Source organism: Microchirus variegatus, assembly GCF_963457635.1.
Source record: "Microchirus variegatus genome assembly, chromosome: 10".
NCBI classification, from domain to species: domain Eukaryota; kingdom Metazoa; phylum Chordata; class Actinopteri; order Pleuronectiformes; family Soleidae; genus Microchirus; species Microchirus variegatus.
The window spans coordinates 224,067-241,922 of NC_139811.1; the positions used below are offsets into that span (position 1 = coordinate 224,067).

The following is a 17,856-nucleotide window of genomic DNA, read 5'->3' on the forward strand; positions in this document are numbered from 1 at the left end:
TCTACATGTGGATTGTGGTCTACATGTGGATGTATGGTCTACATGTGGATTGTGGTCTACATGTGGATTTGTGGTATACATGTGGATTTGTGGTCTACATGTGGATGTATGGTCTACATGTGGATTTATGGTCTACATGTGGATTTGTGGTCTACATGTGGATGTATGGTCTACATGTGGATTGTGGTCTACATGTGGATTTGTGGTATACATGTGGATTTGTGGTCTACATGTGGATGTATGGTCTACATGTGGATTTATGGTCTACATGTGGATTTGTGGTCTACATGTGGATGTATGGTCTACATGTGGATTGTGGTCTACATGTGGATTTGTGGTATACATGTGGATTTGTGGTCTACATGTGGATGTATGGTCTACATGTTGATTTATGGTCTACATGTGGATTTGTGGTCTACATGTGGATGTATGGTCTACATGTGGATGTATGGTCTACATGTGGATTTGTGGTCTACATGTGGATGTATGTCTACATGTGGATGTATGTCTACATGTGGATTTGTGGTCTACATGTGGATTTGTGGTCTACATGTGGATGTATGGTCTACATGTGGATTTATGGTCTACATGTGGATTTATGGTCTAAATGTGGATTTATGGTCTACATGTGGATTTGTGGTCTACATGTGGATTTATGGTCTACATGTGGATTTGTGGTCTACATGTGGATTTGTGGTCTACATGTCATTGGGGACATCAGGTAAGTGGTGAGGGTTGAGAAATCGAGGACGGGTTAGAGAAAGTCTGTGCTCATTCCAAATGCATGATGGGTAATTCCCCTCCATCAGTCTAAGCCTATGGCAGCATAAGTTAGACTATTGTAATCAGGACAAACCTGATCTAACTGAGATTATAATCTGATGTTAAAGAGGTGGTTTTCAGTCTTACCTTAAAGGCGGAGTCAGACTCTGACTGACAGTGGGAGGAGCCTGTAGCTCAATGTTCTAGCACCGATTCTACTTTGATTTGTTTTGGGAATAACCAGCAGACCTGAGTTCAGGGTCTGTTGGGTTGATATAAAGTGATTAAGTCACAAATATAAGAAGGTGCTGATTATTCAGGGCCTTGTATGTGAGTATAATCATTTTAAAATCTAAAATCTTTGAATGGCAGGTGGCGCCAAGTTCTTAAGCCTCATTACCGCCACCTACAGTGTTGACAAATGAACATATAAAATACTAATAAACGCTGATATGTATTATTATTATTCTATGGATCAATAAGTATGTAATGACGGATCATTCCACCAGGACAGGCCGAGGTAACGCTGCCCTCTGCTGGACGAGGCGGAGCTGATCGCTGATCTTACAGCGCTGCTGTCAAACTGTACTTACGTCATATTTTATTACAAAAACCACATGTTTGTTTTCTAAATGATTTTAAAACTGCTTTCAGGGACGGAAATATATTTATTTCAGGTTTATATTTGTTTTCTCTGCCGCTATGTTCCGCCGAAATGCATTCTGGGATATATGAATTCCCAAGTACCCGATGCATACTGGGTAAATGGGGCGGAGCGAGTTCACTTCCGGGTATGAGAAGGTACTCACCCAGCTGCAGCACCGGAGAACAACAACACCGTCAGGTTTAGTTAAGTTAGTTTAACAAACTAACTTACAACAATAATCACCGTTCAAACAATAACAAATAGAAGCCTTTATTGTAAAATTATGACATGACGATTTTTTAAATTTTATTTTTAAGATTTAGTTTAGTTAGTTTTACAAATAAACAGTAAGTGAGTCGTAGTCGAGGGAAGAAACCTTGATATCTGACAAGTTTGATTAGTTATTAGTGAGACAAATGTGTAAAAAGGTGAAAAAGTATAACAGCGGAGCTCCAGGGGGGGTGTGTGTGGTGCTTGTATCCGCTCTGGGGCTCCAGGGAGGCGGGTAGGTGGTGGTCGTTGTCCCCGCTGTGGAGCTCCAGGGTGTGGGGCACGGAAATTTGCGAAAATTAAGAAAATAGGAAAGTTAAACTAATGTAAAATAGTTAATATTAATCTAAATAGTGTGTTTAATGTGTAAAAAGTTGAAAAAAGTATAAACGTGGAGCTCCGTGGGGAGATACTTGTGGTATTTATATCACGCACGTGTACATGCTGACGTACTTTTATATTCTTCCTTCGTTCTTGTTTAAGATAAAAATCACTGCTGTCGTTTCGTGTGTAAATAAAGTTTTTAGAAAAAAATCCCGTCCGTTAAACCACTGTCGTCACGCAGGGGCGTGGTCTCCTGGGCGTTGTCGTCACACAGGGGCGTGGTCTCCGGGGCGTTGTCGTCACACAGGGGCGTGGTCTCCGGGCTGCAGCTGGATGCTTCCGTACTCGGACTGATGAAGTTTTCACCAGAGCTGGACAGTAACGGAGTATATTTAGTTGAGTACAGTACTTAAGTACTATTTTGATGGATGTGTACTTTACTCGAGTATCATTTTTGGGGAGTACTCATGACTGTACTCAAGTACATTTGAGAAGCAAATATTGTACTTTTTACTCGACTACATTTCTGTCATGACCGTGAGTACACGTTACTTCTTCTTCTAAAAAAACAAACAAACAAAGCTCTGTGGCTGTAGTACTGCAATATTTAGAAAATGTACTCTTGATACTCAAGTAAAACAAGTTCTTCAGTACTTTTACTTAAGTAGACATCTTACTGTAGTACTTTTACTTGTACTTGTACTTGAGTAAAATTTAGCAAGGGGTATCTGTACTTTTACTCAAGTAATGAAGCTGTGTATCTGTCCACCTCTGCTTTTCACGAGTACTGACGAGTACTAACGATTACTGACGAGTACTAATGAATACTGACGAGTACTGACGATGAGAAATGGCCGAGGTCAGACGTCTCATTTCTACTGTGCAGGACTGAGACACTGCTGAAGTCTCGTGAGAACAGCCACTGAAGTCTCGTGAGAACAGCCGCTGAAGTCTCGTGAGAACAGCCGCTGAAGTCTCGTGAGAACAGCTGCTGAAGTCTCGTGAGAACAGTTTCTGAAGTCTCGTGAGAACAGCATGTCAAACATTAGAAGACGAGGAGACAGTGAACACAACACAGAACATCTGAAGGGTAAGCTGGATTTGCTCACCTGCTGAAATAATACGGGCGGTGTCTGCACATTGATGTTTCACTTGTGTTTGTGTGTCTGTGTTTGTGTTTGTGTACAGAGACACAGTAACTGTCCTCTGAGGACACAGAGACACAGTAACTGTCCTATGAGGACACAGACACAGTAACCGTCCTCTGAGGACACAGAGACACAGTAACCGTCCTCTGAGGACACAGACACAGTAACCGTCCTCTGAGGACACAGAGACACAGTAACCGTCCTCTGAGGACACAGACACAGTAACCGTCCTCTGAGGACACAGAGACACAGTAACCGTCCTCTGAGGACACAGAGACACAGTAACCGTCCTCTGAGGACACAGAGACACAGTAACCGTCCTCTGAGGACACAGAGACACGGTAACCACAGTAACCGTCCTCTGAGGACACAGAGACACAGTAACCGTCCTCTGAGGACACAGACACAGTAACCGTCCTCTGAGGACACAGAGACACAGTAACCGTCCTCTGAGGACACAGACACAGTAACCGTCCTCTGAGGACACAGAGACACAGTAACCGTCCTCTGAGGACACAGAGACACAGTAACCGTCCTCTGAGGACACAGAGACACAGTAACCGTCCTCTGAGGACACAGAGACACGGTAACCACAGTAACCGTCCTCTGAGGACACAGAGACACAGTAACCGTCCTCTGAGGACACAGAGACACGGTAACCACAGTAACCGTCCTCTGAGGACACAGAGACACGGTAACCACAGTAACCGTCCTCTGAGGACACAGAGACACAGTAACCGTCCTCTGAGGACACAGAGACACAGTAACCGTCCTCTGAGGACACAGTTGATGTTAAAGTTATTGATGAAACTGATTTGAAATAAGAAAAGAAATCAAAACTTTATTATCACAGACGTCCTCTGTGTGTGTGTGTGTGTGTGTGTGTGTGTGTGTGTGTGTGTGTACGCACAGTTTTCTGTTGAAAATGAAACCTGACACCACTTCCTCTTTATTGAAGCCCCGCCCTTCTGCTGCTGCTTCCTGAGACACACAGTAACACTCCTGTGTGTGTGTGTGCGTGCGTGTGTGTGTGTGTGTGTGTGTTCTACACAACAGTGAACCAGGAAGAACCTGGACTCTCTGCATGTTCAGACCTGCTGGATCTCTGCACAAGAGCACTGCTGCATCTGGTCTGAGCATCGGGATCAGGACTCTCCTGGTCTGGACTCAGGATTGTGGATCAGGACTCTCCTGGTCTGGACTCAGGATTGTGGATCAGGACTCTCCTGGTCTGGACTCAGACTGAGATGAGTTCTTTGAACTTTAAAAGTGTGACAGTGATTGTGCTGTTAGGTCTGCTGCTGGGGTGAGTACTGATATTACTGTGATACTACTGTGATACTACTGTGATACTACTGTGATACTACTGTGATACTACTGTGATAGGACTGTGATACTACGACTGTGATACGACGACTGTGATACGACGACTGATTCTACTGTGATACTACTGTAATACTACTGTGATACGACGACTGTGACACTACTGTGATACTACTGTGATACGACGACTGTGACACTACTGTAATACTACTGTAATACTACTGTGACACTACTGTGATACTACTGTGATACTACTGTGATACGACGACTGTGACACTACTGTGATACTACTGTAATACTACTGTGATACAAATATTAATTCATAGTAAATGAATGTGTTTCTGTTTAAACCAACAGAGTGATGTACACCTACAAGACCTGCAGGTAACACACACACACCCACACACACACACACACACACACACACACACACACACACCCACGCACACACACACGCGCGCACACACACAGACACGCACACACACACACACACACACACACACACACACACACACACACACACACACACACACACACACACACACACACACACACACACACACACACACACACACACACACACACACAGTTGAGCTTTAACTGTAATAGTGACTGGACTAAAAGACGATACAGAGCCAGCAGGGGGCGCTGGTGAATGAAGGTCTGAGGAACTTAGGTGGAAGATCCAGATGACCCAGCATCTTCATTCACTCATTCACTAACTCATTCATTCACTCACTCACTCATTCACTCACTCACTCATTCATTCATTCACTCACTCATTCATTCACTCATTCATTAATTCACTCACTCATTCATTCACTCACTCATTCATTCACTCACTCATTAATTAATTCACTCATTAATTAATTAATTAATTCACTCATTCACTCACTTATTCATTCACTCACTCATTCATTCATTCACTCATTTATTCATTCATTCACTCATTCACTCACTCATTCACTCACTCATTCATTCACTCATTCACTCACTCATTATTCACTCATTCATTCACTCACTCATTCATTCACTCACCCATTCACTCACTCATTCATTCACTCACTCATTCACTCACTCATTCATTCACTCACTCATTCATTCATTCACGCACTCACTCATTCATTCACTCACTCACTCATTCATTCACTCATTCATTCACTCATTCATTCATTCACTCATTCATTCACTCATTCATTCACTCACTCACTCATTCACTCACTCATTCATTCACTCATTCATTCACTCACCCATTCATTCACTCATTCATTCATTCACTCATTCATTCACTCATTCATTCACTCATTCATTCATTCAGTCACTGAAGATTCTTTGATGATCACAAGTAACAGTTGGTGTGTGTGTGTGTGTGTGTGTGTGTGTGTGTGTGTGTGTTTTGCAGGGTGTGTGATCCATGTGAACAGACTGACAGGTCAGTATCATCACATGATGGATGTAGTCTGATGATGGATGTAGTCACATGATGGATGTAGTCACATGATGGATGTAGTCTGATGATGGATGTAGTCACATGATGGATGTAGTCACATGATGGATGTAGTCACATGATGGATGTAGTCACATGATGGATGTAGTCACATGATGGATGTAGTCTGATGATGGATGTAGTCACATGATGGATGTAGTCACATGATGGATGTAGTCTGATGATGGATGTAGTCTGATGATGGATGTAGTCTGATGATGGATGTAGTCACATGATGGATGTAGTCTGATGGATGTAGTCACATGATGGATGTAGTCTGATGATGGATGTAGTCACATGATGGATGTAGTCACATGATGGATGTAGTCTGATGATGGATGTAGTCACATGATGGATGTAGTCACATGATGGATGTAGTCACATGATGGATGTAGTCTGATGATGGATGTAGTCTGATGATGGATGTAGTCACATGATGGATGTAGTCTGATGATGGATGTAGTCTGATGATGGATGTAGTCTGATGATGGATGTAGTCACATGATGGATGTAGTCTGATGGATGTAGTCTGATGGATGTAGTCACATGATGGATGTAGTCTGATGATGGATGTAGTCACATGATGGATGTAGTCTGATGATGGATGTAGTCTGATGATGGATGTAGTCTGATGATGGATGTAGTCACATGATGGATGTAGTCTGATGGATGTAGTCTGATGATGGATGTAGTCTGATGATGGATGTAGTCACATGATGGATGTAGTCTGATGGATGTAGTCTGATGATGGATGTAGTCTGATGATGGATGTAGTCTGATGATGGATGTAGTCTGATGATGGATGTAGTCACATGATGGATGTAGTCTGATGGATGTAGTCTGATGGATGTAGTCACATGATGGATGTAGTCTGATGATGGATGTAGTCACATGATGGATGTAGTCTGATGATGGATGTAGTCTGATGATGGATGTAGTCTGATGGATGTGGTCTGATGGATGTAGTCACATGATGGATGTAGTCACATGATCACAGGTTGTGTGTGTGTGTGTGTGTGTGTGTGCAGATCTGCTGTGAACACCATCATCAGTCCTGATCTTCAGCCTGTTTCTCCTGATCAGTAAGTTCACTGATCAACTTTATTGATTTGATTTGAATTGATCCTAAAGGTAAGAACAAGACAATACACGGTTCTTTGGTTCTTCAGTTGTTCAGTTCTTCAGTTTTTTCAGTGTTTTTGGAGGTTGTTGCAGCTGCAGTTACATCATTGACCTGTAGAGGGCATCCATGACTGTGGTGTATGTTCTGTTTGTGTTTCAGTTTAAAATACAAACAACCAAGCATCATCAACGGGTGAGTGTCACCACTCAGTGTTTGTTTGTTTGTTGACATTAAAGTCTTAGTCCGTTCATGCAGGGCCGGACTCTGAGGGGCCTCTGAGGGGCCTCTGGAGATGACCTTTAACCTTTTAGATGATCCATGATACAGTCGTAATAACCTGTCCTATTCAAATGAAACATCTTCAGCAAGTTACACTGATAACAAATGACAATTACTGCTGCTGCTGATGCTAATGCTGATGCTAATGCTAATGCTGATACTGATGCTGATGCTACTGCTACTGCTGATGCTGATGTTGATGCTGATGCTAATGCTGATGTTGATACTGATGCTGATGCTAATGTTGATGCTGATGCTGATGCTAATGCTGATGTTGATGCTGATGCTGATGCTACTGCTACTGCTGATGCTGATGCTGATGCTAATGCTAATGCTGCTGTTTTTGCGCAGACGTAAGGACGTGGTGACGGTGACGCCGTGGTTAGCTCCTGTGGTCTGGGAGGGAACCTTTGATCCAGATCTGCTTAACCCCGTCTACAAAGCCCAGAACGTTAGCATCGCAGCGTCCGTGTTCGCTGTGGGGAAGTACGATGTCACCCCGATGATCTGCTCTGCTGTGGTTTGACCTCTGACCTGGATGTTGACCCCTCCCTCTCTGTCCACAGGTACATCAAGTTCCTGAAAGACTTCCTGGACACAGCAGAACAGCACTTCTTCGTTGGTTTTAATGTGCACATATACGTGTTCACTGACCAGCCAGAGGGCGTGCCTCAAGTTAAGATGGCTGCCGGCAGACGGGTAAGCTTAAGCAAAAAACAGACTCCTCCCACCTGGTTTATAAGATGACTCCGCCTCCTCCTGTGTTACCAGCTGACGGTGCGTTCAGTGCCCAGCGCCAAACGTTGGCAGGAAATCTCCGCTCGCAGGATGGAGCTGATCCAGGAGCTGATAGAGGCGGAGCTTCATGGCAACGACGACTACATCTTCTGTCTGGATGTGGACTCCAAGTTCCACGGCCACTGGGGGGCGGAGTCATTGGGCGGACTGGTCGCTGTGATCCATCCAGGTCAGCACAATCCCTCCTCCTCTCATTGTGTTGTTGGTTCAGTCCACTGTGATCCGGTCCTGGTCTTTGTATCTGCGTTTGCAGGTTATTACAAAGACGAACGCAGCTCGTTCCCCTACGAGCGCCGGCCTTCGTCCACGGCCTACGTCGCTCCTGGAGAAGGAGACTTCTACTACTGCGGTGGAGCGTTTGGAGGTCACGTCGCCCGAGTGCAGCAGCTCGCTAACATCTGCCGCCGCAACTTCAGAGACGACGCAGAGCGAGGGATCGAGGCCACTTGGCAGGAGGAGAGTCACCTGAACAGGTGAGCAGGACGTCCTGGACGCTGCTGCACCACCTCGGCCGTGTCATGACTTTACTTCCTGTTCTGCATCTTCAGGTACATGTGGATCAACAAGCCCAGTAAGATCCTGTCTCCTGAGTATCTGTGGCAGGACTTCAAATCCAGAGAACCTGAAATTCACATCATCCGCTTCTCTGGAGTCGTCAAGAACTACGCTGAAATCCGACCCAACGTCTGAGCAGGAACCATCTGAGTCCACGTCTTAAGACCAGGAACCATCTGAGTCCAGGTCTTAAGACCAGGAACCATCAGAGTCCACGTCTTAAGACCAGGAACCATCTGAGTCCAGGTCTAAAGACCTGCTTTCAAACCCTGACCTGTGGCGTCCTCAGCCAACATCGCGGCGAAGAACAGTTTTTTGGTCAGGTCGTCTGAGAGATCGGTTGTTAGCTGTTGGTTAGCTTTAGCTTTAGCATTAGCCCCAGGTGAGTGTTTATCACATGACGTCTCTGCTTTTGCTGTGAAAACCTTTTAAAGTGCACCGTTGGTAGTTTTATTTTGAAAAACTGTTACATTATACTCCGATGTTAGGATGATTGTCATAGTTCAGTCGTCACAGCGCCCTCCAGTGGAGCTGAAGCTCCTCACATTTATGAGTCTGTTACGGTCAATGGTTGTTTTTAAAGAGACAAACTGACGAGCTGCACTGATTGGTCTGTTTTTACACCTGGTGTCACCTAGTCTCCTCCCCCTCTCATCAGTCTCCTCCCCCTCACTGCGCTGCCATAACGACATTCAAGACAAACAAGACAATAGAAGTAAATACTTTTATTATCTTTGTGACAAAAAAACAAAAACAGTGTTGCCATGGTAACCACATCTGACTCCACCCACTTTTCAAACTCCACGAAGAATCTTCAGAAGTCTTTGTAATGAAGTAACCTACACACACACACACACAGGAAGAAGAAAGAAAAACAAAGATCAAACTTTGCTAACATGCTAAAATGCTAACATTAACAGGTTGGTGAAGTAGTGGCCTCACCTGAAGAGGGGGGCGTGTCCTTTGTTGTTAGCCAATGAGAAGAAGCCGCTGTGTGGAGAGAAGTCGAGACAGGAAACGCGATACGTCGACTTCTTCTGAGCGACAGGGAAGTTTGAGAAGACGCTCATGGTGGACATGTGGACCTGAGGGACAAGGAGAGAGGACAAGGAGAGGACAGAGGACAAGGAGAGAGGACAAGGAGAGGACAGAGAGGACAAGGAGAGGACAGAGAGGACAAGGAGAGGACAGAGAGGACAAGGAGAGAGGACAAGGAGAAAGGACAGAGAGGACAAGGAGAGGACAGAGAGGACAAGGAGAGAGGACAAGGAGAGGACAGAGAGGACAAGGAGAGAGGACAGAGAGGACAAGGAGAGGACAGAGAGGACAAGGAGAGGAGAGGACAGAGAGGACAAGGAGAGAGGACAAGAAGAGGACAGAGGACAAAGAGGACAAGGAGAGGAGAGGACAGAGAGAGAGAGGACAAGGAGAGAACAGAGAGACAGAGAGGACAGTCAGAACCATTACAGAGGCGGGGTCATTAGAGAAGTGGGCGTGTCTATGTCTCACCAGTCGTACGGCCTCGTCCTCGGCTCGGGAGGCGATGGCCAGGATCTCAGAGGAGGGGTTAAAGGTCAGGGAGGTGGCAGAGGTCAGCAGGTTCATCACCGCCTTCAGAGGCTTTGGATTGGCTGAATTTAGACACGCCTCCTGAGAGTAGACGTTGACCACGCCCGACTGAGACCTGTGACGGACAGATGGTTTACGTCAGCGGCCGTCAGCCAAAAACCGAGTAATATGGGGGTGTGGGGGTGTGGGGGCGGGGCTTACCCGCAGGCCAGGTAGCGTCCGTCAGGCGACGCAGCGATGGACGTGGATTTGACGCAGCCGTCGTCAGAGAAGACGCTCACACACCGAGAGCTTCTGCGTACGTCATACACACACACCTGACCCTGCTCTGCACACACACACACACACACACACACACACACACACACACACACAGTCACATGACTGATGCTGAGGTCATCATCATGTGTGACATCACACTCTGGTCTCACCTGATTGGACAAAGACTTTGCTGCCGTCACGTGTGAAGGCCACGCCGCTGACATCACCGTTGACCTTTATACTGTCGACGACCTCTTTGGTCTGAGGGGGCGGGGCAGAGCAGAGAGGGGGGCGGGGCAGAGCAGAGAGGGGGGCGGAGCAGAGCAGAGAGGGGGGCGGGGCAGAGAGCCATGTGTCAATGGTAAAGCTGCAGTCTGTAGCATGTGTTGTTTGTGTGTTGGGGGCGGAGCCTGCGGGCGTTGCCATGGTTACCTTGAGTGTGAGAAAATGCAGGTAGCCACGGGTTCCAGTAAGCAGCAGAGCGCCTCCTTCAGGACAGACTGAGAACTCTTTGACTCTGGCTTCATTCAGACCTGAAACAGGAAGTGACAGACTTTTACTCTGACAGTCAAACGCTTCCTTCCTGACCCCTGACCGAGCGGCGGCTGACCTCTGACGGCGTGCACCGGCGTCACGCGTCCCTCCATCATGTCGTAAACGTAGAACATCTTGTTCTTCAGACTCGTGGCGATGACGTTTGACCCGTCGGCGCTGAACGCCGCTCTGTGGACGGGGAAACGCTCCAGGTGGACGCTCTGGATCTTTGGGTTGGTCTGTCCGTCCACCTGTGCAGAGCAGAGCGGTCACGTGATTGGACGACAGCGGTCACGTGATCAGAGCGCTCACAGACAGACGACAGGTCGTTCTTACCTGAAAGAGCGACAGGGATTGGTCGAGGCCGGCCGTCAGGACGACCTGAGCGGACGGATGGAACTGGACGCTGGTCAGTCTGTCGTCTGATGGACGAGCGCTGTTGGCGTGGAGACACTTCTTCATCTGAGGCGGGAAAATTAAACGCCGTCATGATCGTCATCATCATCATCATCGTCATCGTCATCACCATCAACGTCATCATCGTCGTCGTCATCATCATCATCATCATCACAACACTCAGACCTTCACTGTCTCTCACCCTCAGGACGCCACCAGGCAGACGATCAGAGGACGCCACGAAGTTTCCCGTCCTCCTCAGCAGGTCGTCCTCTTCATCCTCCTCTTCATCATCTTCATTTGCAGCTTCAGGAACAAACACACACACGTTCACACACACACATGTTCACACATACACACACACACATGTTCACACATACACACACACACATGTTCACACATACACACACACACATGTTCACACATACACACACACATGTTCACAAATACACACACACACGTTCACACACACACGTTCACACACACACGTTCACACATACACACACACACATGTTCACAAATACACACACACACGTTCACACACACGTTCACACACACACACGTTCACACACACACACACGTTCAGACACACACGTTCACACACACACACGTTCACACACACACGTTCACACATACACACACATGTTCAGACACACACACACATTCATGAGAATCTTCTTCTTACCGCTCGTCCTCTTCGTCCTCGTCTTCCTCTCGCTGCTCTCGGCCCACGATGGCGTTCCTCCCATCACCTTCACAAACCTGAGACACAGCAGCTGTGTGTGAGTGTGTGTGAGAGTGTGTGTGTGTGTCTGTGTCTGAGTGTGTCTGTGTCTGAGTGTGTGTCTTCACTCACTGCTCCTTCATCCTCTGCTGCAGCTTCTGATTGGACAAGGACGCCTCGGCTCCGCCCCTCATCAGCTGCCTGCGGTAACGATGTGTCATGTCCACACTGAAACAGAGACACACCTGAGTGCTGCTGTGACTCCGCCCACAATCCCAGCCCTCCACCTGTCTCACACACACACACACACACACTCACTCTTCCTCTCGCTCGTCATCCTCATCCACCCAGACGCTCTTCCTCTGATGATGATGATGATGAAGAGGAGGTGGAGCCTCGTCGTCAGGTGATTCTTCATCTTTGTCCTCGGCCACAGCAGCTCCAGTTGACTCCTCCTCTTCCTCCTTAATGACAGGAAGTGACGTTTTAAAGACAGCAGCTCATTGTTCATGTTAAGTTTGTGACTGAACCAAAGTTCATCCAAAAAGCGCCAACAAATGATTGAGCGAAAGTAAAGATTAAGTAATAAAGATTAAAACAGATTAGCCGAATTACACAGAAATGACTAACGAATACAACGGTGTGTTCACGAGGCTCTCACGCGCAGGAAAACGTGCGCTCACGTGACAAAAGCTTTAACTGATGATTTAGTGAATGTAGTTTGGTGAGAGCGTCACCTCCATCAGTCTGTGCAGCAGCTCGTCCTCGGTGCCGAACACCAGCTCCTCCAGCAGCTTCACGCCGCTGTCCCGCTGCCCCAGCGCCGCCACATTCTGCGCGTTCTTCCGCCGCTTCACCTCCTCCTGCTCCGGGTCAAACCTGCCGCCCTTCGCTCTCTTCTTGGCCGCTTCTCGACGCTCCGTCACCGGCAGAGGAATCACGTTCGTGTCCGCCATGTTGTTGGTTTCCAGCTGAACTGAAGCTCCGACAACAGCAACGAGGAGCGAGCGAGCACTTCCGGGAGCGTGAACTCTGAACCGGAAACATAAAAGGTACGCCCCCAAGTGTTGACACACGGAACTGTAGCACTAGTTTGGTCAGTCAGGGCCACATGGAAATATTAATATTTAAACATTAAAAGTGATTGTTTTCATATGGAACGAAAAACAGTTGACAATATAAACGTGTTTCAAATTAAACATAGTAATAAAAACATACAGAAATAACTCATTTTATTTTCGTCATCGATTAATCTGACAATAATTTTCTCGATGAATCGTTTGGTTCATAAAATGTTAAAAACGTTGATCAGTGTTTGTCAAAGCTGGAAATGACGATGTTCTCAAACGTCTTTGTTTTTGTCCACAAACCAAAATGATTCAGTTTTAATGATTTCTTTGTTTATGTGGAGCAAAGAAACAAAGAGAATCTTCACATTTAAGAAGCTCAAACAATCGATTATCAAAATAGTTGACGATTAATTTAATAATCGATCAATAATCGATTAATTCTTTCAGCTCTAAACTCATAAGTTGATGTTAATTGGTGAGCCACATGTAAATGATCTGAATAAACTGGTTTAAATCATATTTTCTTTCTTTTTGACTTTGGTAAACAGTGTGTGTGTGTGTGTGTGTGTGTGTGTCTAATGATGACGTCAGAGTCAAACGATGGTCTCCATGACGACGTCCGCGTGTGACTGACAGAACCTGAGCAGTAAAGACAAACAGGAAGTGATGCAACAGGAAGCAGTTTATTGTGTTCATGCAGTTGTTGTTGTTAAGGCAAATATTAAAACATAAAAACAAACAAAAACAGCAGACGAGTGAAAAGAGGAGGTTTCCATGGATACGGTCACATGACTTCATCTCATTTGACAGTGGGCGTGGCTAAAGACTTGTCATGGCCGACTTCATAGCAACAGTTGCTAATGTTGCTGAAACCATGACGACGATAAACCGCAAGCTGGCCGACGTTCACGCTGCTGCTCTGGAGGTCGTGGAAGTTGACACGGCAACATGCCCACAATGCAGTTCAGCAACATGTAAGCACAGCGTGACGACCAATCACAGAACAGGGTTCATTTTCTTTAAACTAACCCTAACCCAAACATTGCGACTTTGACGGCGTTTGATGCTACATGCTACGATGCTAACATTTATGGCACAATTACGACAGAGTTTGTTAACGACTGAAATTTCTTTAACATCGCAACAAAGAAAACACGATCTGTCCATCAATCATTTTTACAAACAATAAAGCAGTAAATATTAGTTTCAGCTTTGATCCTGGTCCTGGTCCTGGTCCTGGTCCTGGTCCAGGTCCAGGTCTCGACTCAGACCCAGCTCTAGAACCAGGTCTGACTTTGTGTTCAGGTGCATCAGTCCCATATATTTCAGTTGAGAACATGGTTAGCTTAGCATAGAGACAGATGATAGGTGGTGGGGGCGTGGCTTCTGTGCTCACAGTGATGTCACTGGTTTAACGCTAACGTAGCTTCAGCTGAACTCGCTGTGTGTGTGTGTGTGTGTGTGTGTGTGTGTGTGTGTGCGCACATGTTTTCATGCTTCACCTCCCAACAGGAGGAAGGGGCGGAGCTCCTCTCATCACTAAAAAGACCAAAACAAAAAACTCTTATTTCACTGTTTCACATCTCCATGGTAACCACATCACGTGTGTGTGTGTAAATGTATACAGTGTGTGTACATGTATACAGTGTGTGTACATGTACCTCTGTTGGCTCTGCTCGGGTAGATCTTGGTAAAGTGTCTGAACTCGTCAGGAGGCGGGAAATCGTCCAGAGGATGAAACGAATACTTGGATTCAAAGTCGTCTGCAGGAGAAAAGTCACATGATCAACTCATCAATCAGTTAAAGGGACAGTGACGCCATTAAAGGACTGTCCATCAACTGATCAGCTGATCTGACAAACACAACATCACCAATAAACTAATAACTGATCAATAACTGCTGCTGTGTTCCGATTGGACGAGATGATAACGACTCACCCACAAATGAGCGAGGGATGGAGGAGGAGGAGGGGCAGGGGGCGTGTCCATTACGGAGAGGAGGGGGAGGTGGGGGAGGAGCAGCAGGAGTGCGGGTGGGCGGGGGAGGAGGTTTTCCTCTAGAGGGAGGGTCAGAGGAGAGGGAGGGGCTACCAGGTATCCTGTAAGGTGGTGGAGGAGGCGGGGCTTCTCTTGTCCCTGACCTCGAGGTGGACGACAGAACAGGAAGAGGAGGAGCTGAGGACAGATGAACACAGGTTATGACGTCATCACCATCCTACATTACCCATCATGCACCATCTTCACTCTCACCTGCTCCTCGACCTGCCGTCTCTCTGACTGGGGGCGGCGGCCTGTTGGCGCCCTGTTGGGAGGGGGTGGGCGAGGCTGGGGGAGGAGGCGGGGCAGGGCCACGGGTGGGGGTGTGGCCTCCAGGTGAAGGGGCGGGCCTCTTGTTGCTGAGGGAGTTGTGACGATGCGGCAGCTCCGGCGCCGCTTCACCACCACTTCCTGTCAGACCATTGGTGATGTGGTAATGTTGAGGGGGCGGGGCCAGAGAGGAGGACGGTGTGGAAGAGGCGGGGTTAGAGATGGGAGGACGTCTGTTGTTGCCAGGTGATGGAGGAGGTTTTAAGGGGAGGGGCGGGGTGCTGTTTGGTGTGGGAGGGAGGGGCTTCTCTTTGTTGTAAGAGGCTGAGGTGGGAGGGGAGGGGGCGTTACCACGGCGACAGAAAGGGGGAGGATGGGCAGAGGAAGGGTGCTTCATGCTAGTGGAGGGGGAGGGACAAGCGTGACTGGTCTCCGGAGGGGCGGAGTCATTAGTGTCGTCATGGTGATGACTGGGAGGGCGGGGCGCAGCGGCTCTGGTGGGGGCCGGACGTCCAGGTGGGACGTCTGAAAATAATGATGACATCAATAAGGTTCCAGGTTATTAGATTAACTATAACTAATACTATAGCTAATACTACAACTAATAATATAAATAATACTATTACTAATACTACAACTAATAATATAACTAATACTATAACTAATAATATAGCTAATACTATAGCTAATACTATAGCTAATACTATAACTAATACTATTACTAATACTATAACTAATACTATTACTAATACTATAACTAATACTAGTACTAATACTAGTACTAATACTATAACTAATACTATAACTAATACTATAACTAATACTATTACTAATACTATAACTAATAATATAGCTAATACTATTACTAAAACTATAAATACTAATACTATAGCTAATACTATTACTATAGGTAATACTATTACTAAAACTATAACTAATTCTATAACTATAACTGTGTGTTAACAGAACTCTCACCTGTCATTGGCCGCAGTTTGGAAACTCCGCCCACAGTAGCTCCGCCTCCTCCCGTTGCTCCTCTGCCTCTTTTCGGCTCTGAGAACCACAACCATTGGACAGGTGAGCAAGTGCTCCCCCTCCTGGGGGCAAGATGTCACTACAGTACACAAACACAACGATGACATCACACAACAGGTGAAAGAGTGAGGTGAGGGGGCGGGACCCAGGTGAGGGGGCGGGACCCAGGTGAGGTCAGGTGACTACATGAAAAACAGAGATATGAGGAAGTGAGATGAAACCACACGACAAACTAAAAACACGACAAACTAAAAACACGACAAACTAAAAACACGACAAACTAAAAACACGACAAACTAAAAACACGACAAACAAACACTGGGTGTCTTTGACCTCTGACCTCTGACCTTTGACCTCTGACCGCTAACCTGGTCAAACCTGTGTTCTAACATTGTTCCAGGTTCATAACATTTAAGGACGATGGTTTGTCTCTCAGTGTGAGACACGTCACATGTCCTCACAACTGTGTTTAAACCTAAACATCACAGATGTGTAACTACAGCAGATTATTATGGGATGTTTAGGTTGATTGGAGCTGTGATTCAGGTCACTGAACTGTAGGGGGCAGCGTTTACACCGTCTCAGGACATGTGTCCTCCTGACTCTGCTGGAGACCCTGAACTGAGACGCTAAAGCTAAAGTGAATGTCTTACTCTCCAGGGACGTCTTGGTGTGCTGCTCCTCAGGCGGCGCCCCCTGGTGGTCGGCCTGGCTCTGCGGCTGGTGCAGGTACTGGAATAAGCGTATGTATGGGTGCTCTGTGGTCGGTGTTTGAGTCTTACTGTGCAGCAGTGGAGCGCTGCGGTCATTCACCGACACCTTCTTCAACTCTGTACCTTTACAGATGTCAGACAGCAGGGGGCCGCGACCTTTGACCTCCTCCCCGCTCTGCTGTGGAGGGCTGGTGTTGGCCTGAGGACGACAGAGAGGGTGAGACACATCAGAGGTGAGACACATCAGCACAGAGGTGAGACACATCAGAGGTGAGACACATCAGAGGTGAGACACATCAGCACAGAGGTGAGACACATCAGAGGTGAGACACATCAACACAGAGGTGAGACACATCAGAGGTGAGACACATCAGCACAGAGGTGAGACACATCAGAGGTGAGACACATCAACACAGAGGTGAGACACATCAGAGGTGAGACACATCAGAGGTGAGACACATCAGCACAGAGGTGAGACACATCAGAGGTGAGACACATCAGAGGTGAGACACATCAGCACAGAGGTGAGACAC

The 17,856-nt window shown here is 46.8% G+C and overlaps 3 protein-coding genes across 5 annotated transcripts in view; 1 reads left to right on the forward strand and 2 right to left on the reverse strand.

Moving 5' to 3' along the window:
- The first annotated feature begins 1,566 nt into the window (after positions 1–1,566).
- Positions 1,567–9,309, forward strand: LOC310933454 (globoside alpha-1,3-N-acetylgalactosaminyltransferase 1-like). The gene is made up of 12 exons (XM_083896950.1): positions 1,567–2,539; positions 2,889–3,092; positions 4,207–4,456; positions 4,831–4,857; positions 5,876–5,905; positions 6,988–7,041; positions 7,242–7,274; positions 7,713–7,847; positions 7,928–8,060; positions 8,133–8,328; positions 8,413–8,632; positions 8,708–9,309. Exons 3-12 carry the CDS (start codon positions 4,398–4,400, stop codon positions 8,847–8,849), a joined length of 1,029 nt encoding a protein of 342 aa, XP_083753076.1. The 5' UTR covers positions 1,567–2,539; positions 2,889–3,092; positions 4,207–4,397; the 3' UTR covers positions 8,850–9,309.
- A 145-nt stretch (positions 9,310–9,454) lies between these two features.
- On the reverse strand, positions 9,455–13,159 carry utp18 (UTP18 small subunit processome component). Its single transcript, XM_083896941.1, has 13 exons — positions 12,936–13,159; positions 12,517–12,662; positions 12,331–12,426; positions 12,160–12,236; positions 11,677–11,780; positions 11,415–11,540; positions 11,155–11,329; positions 10,977–11,077; positions 10,715–10,805; positions 10,485–10,611; positions 10,224–10,398; positions 9,657–9,799; positions 9,455–9,553 (listed from the first exon to the last, which is right to left on the reverse strand). The coding sequence occupies exons 1-13, from the start codon at positions 13,152–13,154 to the stop codon at positions 9,529–9,531; spliced, it is 1,605 nt and encodes a 534-aa protein (XP_083753067.1). The 5' UTR covers positions 13,155–13,159; the 3' UTR covers positions 9,455–9,528.
- Positions 13,160–13,935: 776 nt separating this feature from the next.
- The window catches only part of LOC310933451 (WAS/WASL-interacting protein family member 2-like), a 4,889-nt gene continuing 968 nt past the window's right edge, over positions 13,936–17,856 (reverse strand). For 2 of the 3 annotated variants that reach the window (XM_083896946.1, XM_083896945.1), the window contains exons 3-8: positions 17,264–17,522; positions 16,551–16,628; positions 15,519–16,100; positions 15,207–15,443; positions 14,930–15,031; positions 13,936–14,807 (exon numbers count right to left, since the gene is read on the reverse strand). In XM_083896946.1, coding sequence (XP_083753072.1) covers positions 14,767–14,807; positions 14,930–15,031; positions 15,207–15,443; positions 15,519–16,100; positions 16,551–16,628; positions 17,264–17,522 — 1,299 coding nt within the window. In that variant the 3' untranslated portion in view covers positions 13,936–14,766. The remainder of the gene's footprint in view (positions 14,808–14,929; positions 15,032–15,206; positions 15,444–15,518; positions 16,101–16,550; positions 16,629–17,263; positions 17,523–17,856) is intronic. The other variant, XM_083896947.1, reaches the window with a different exon arrangement.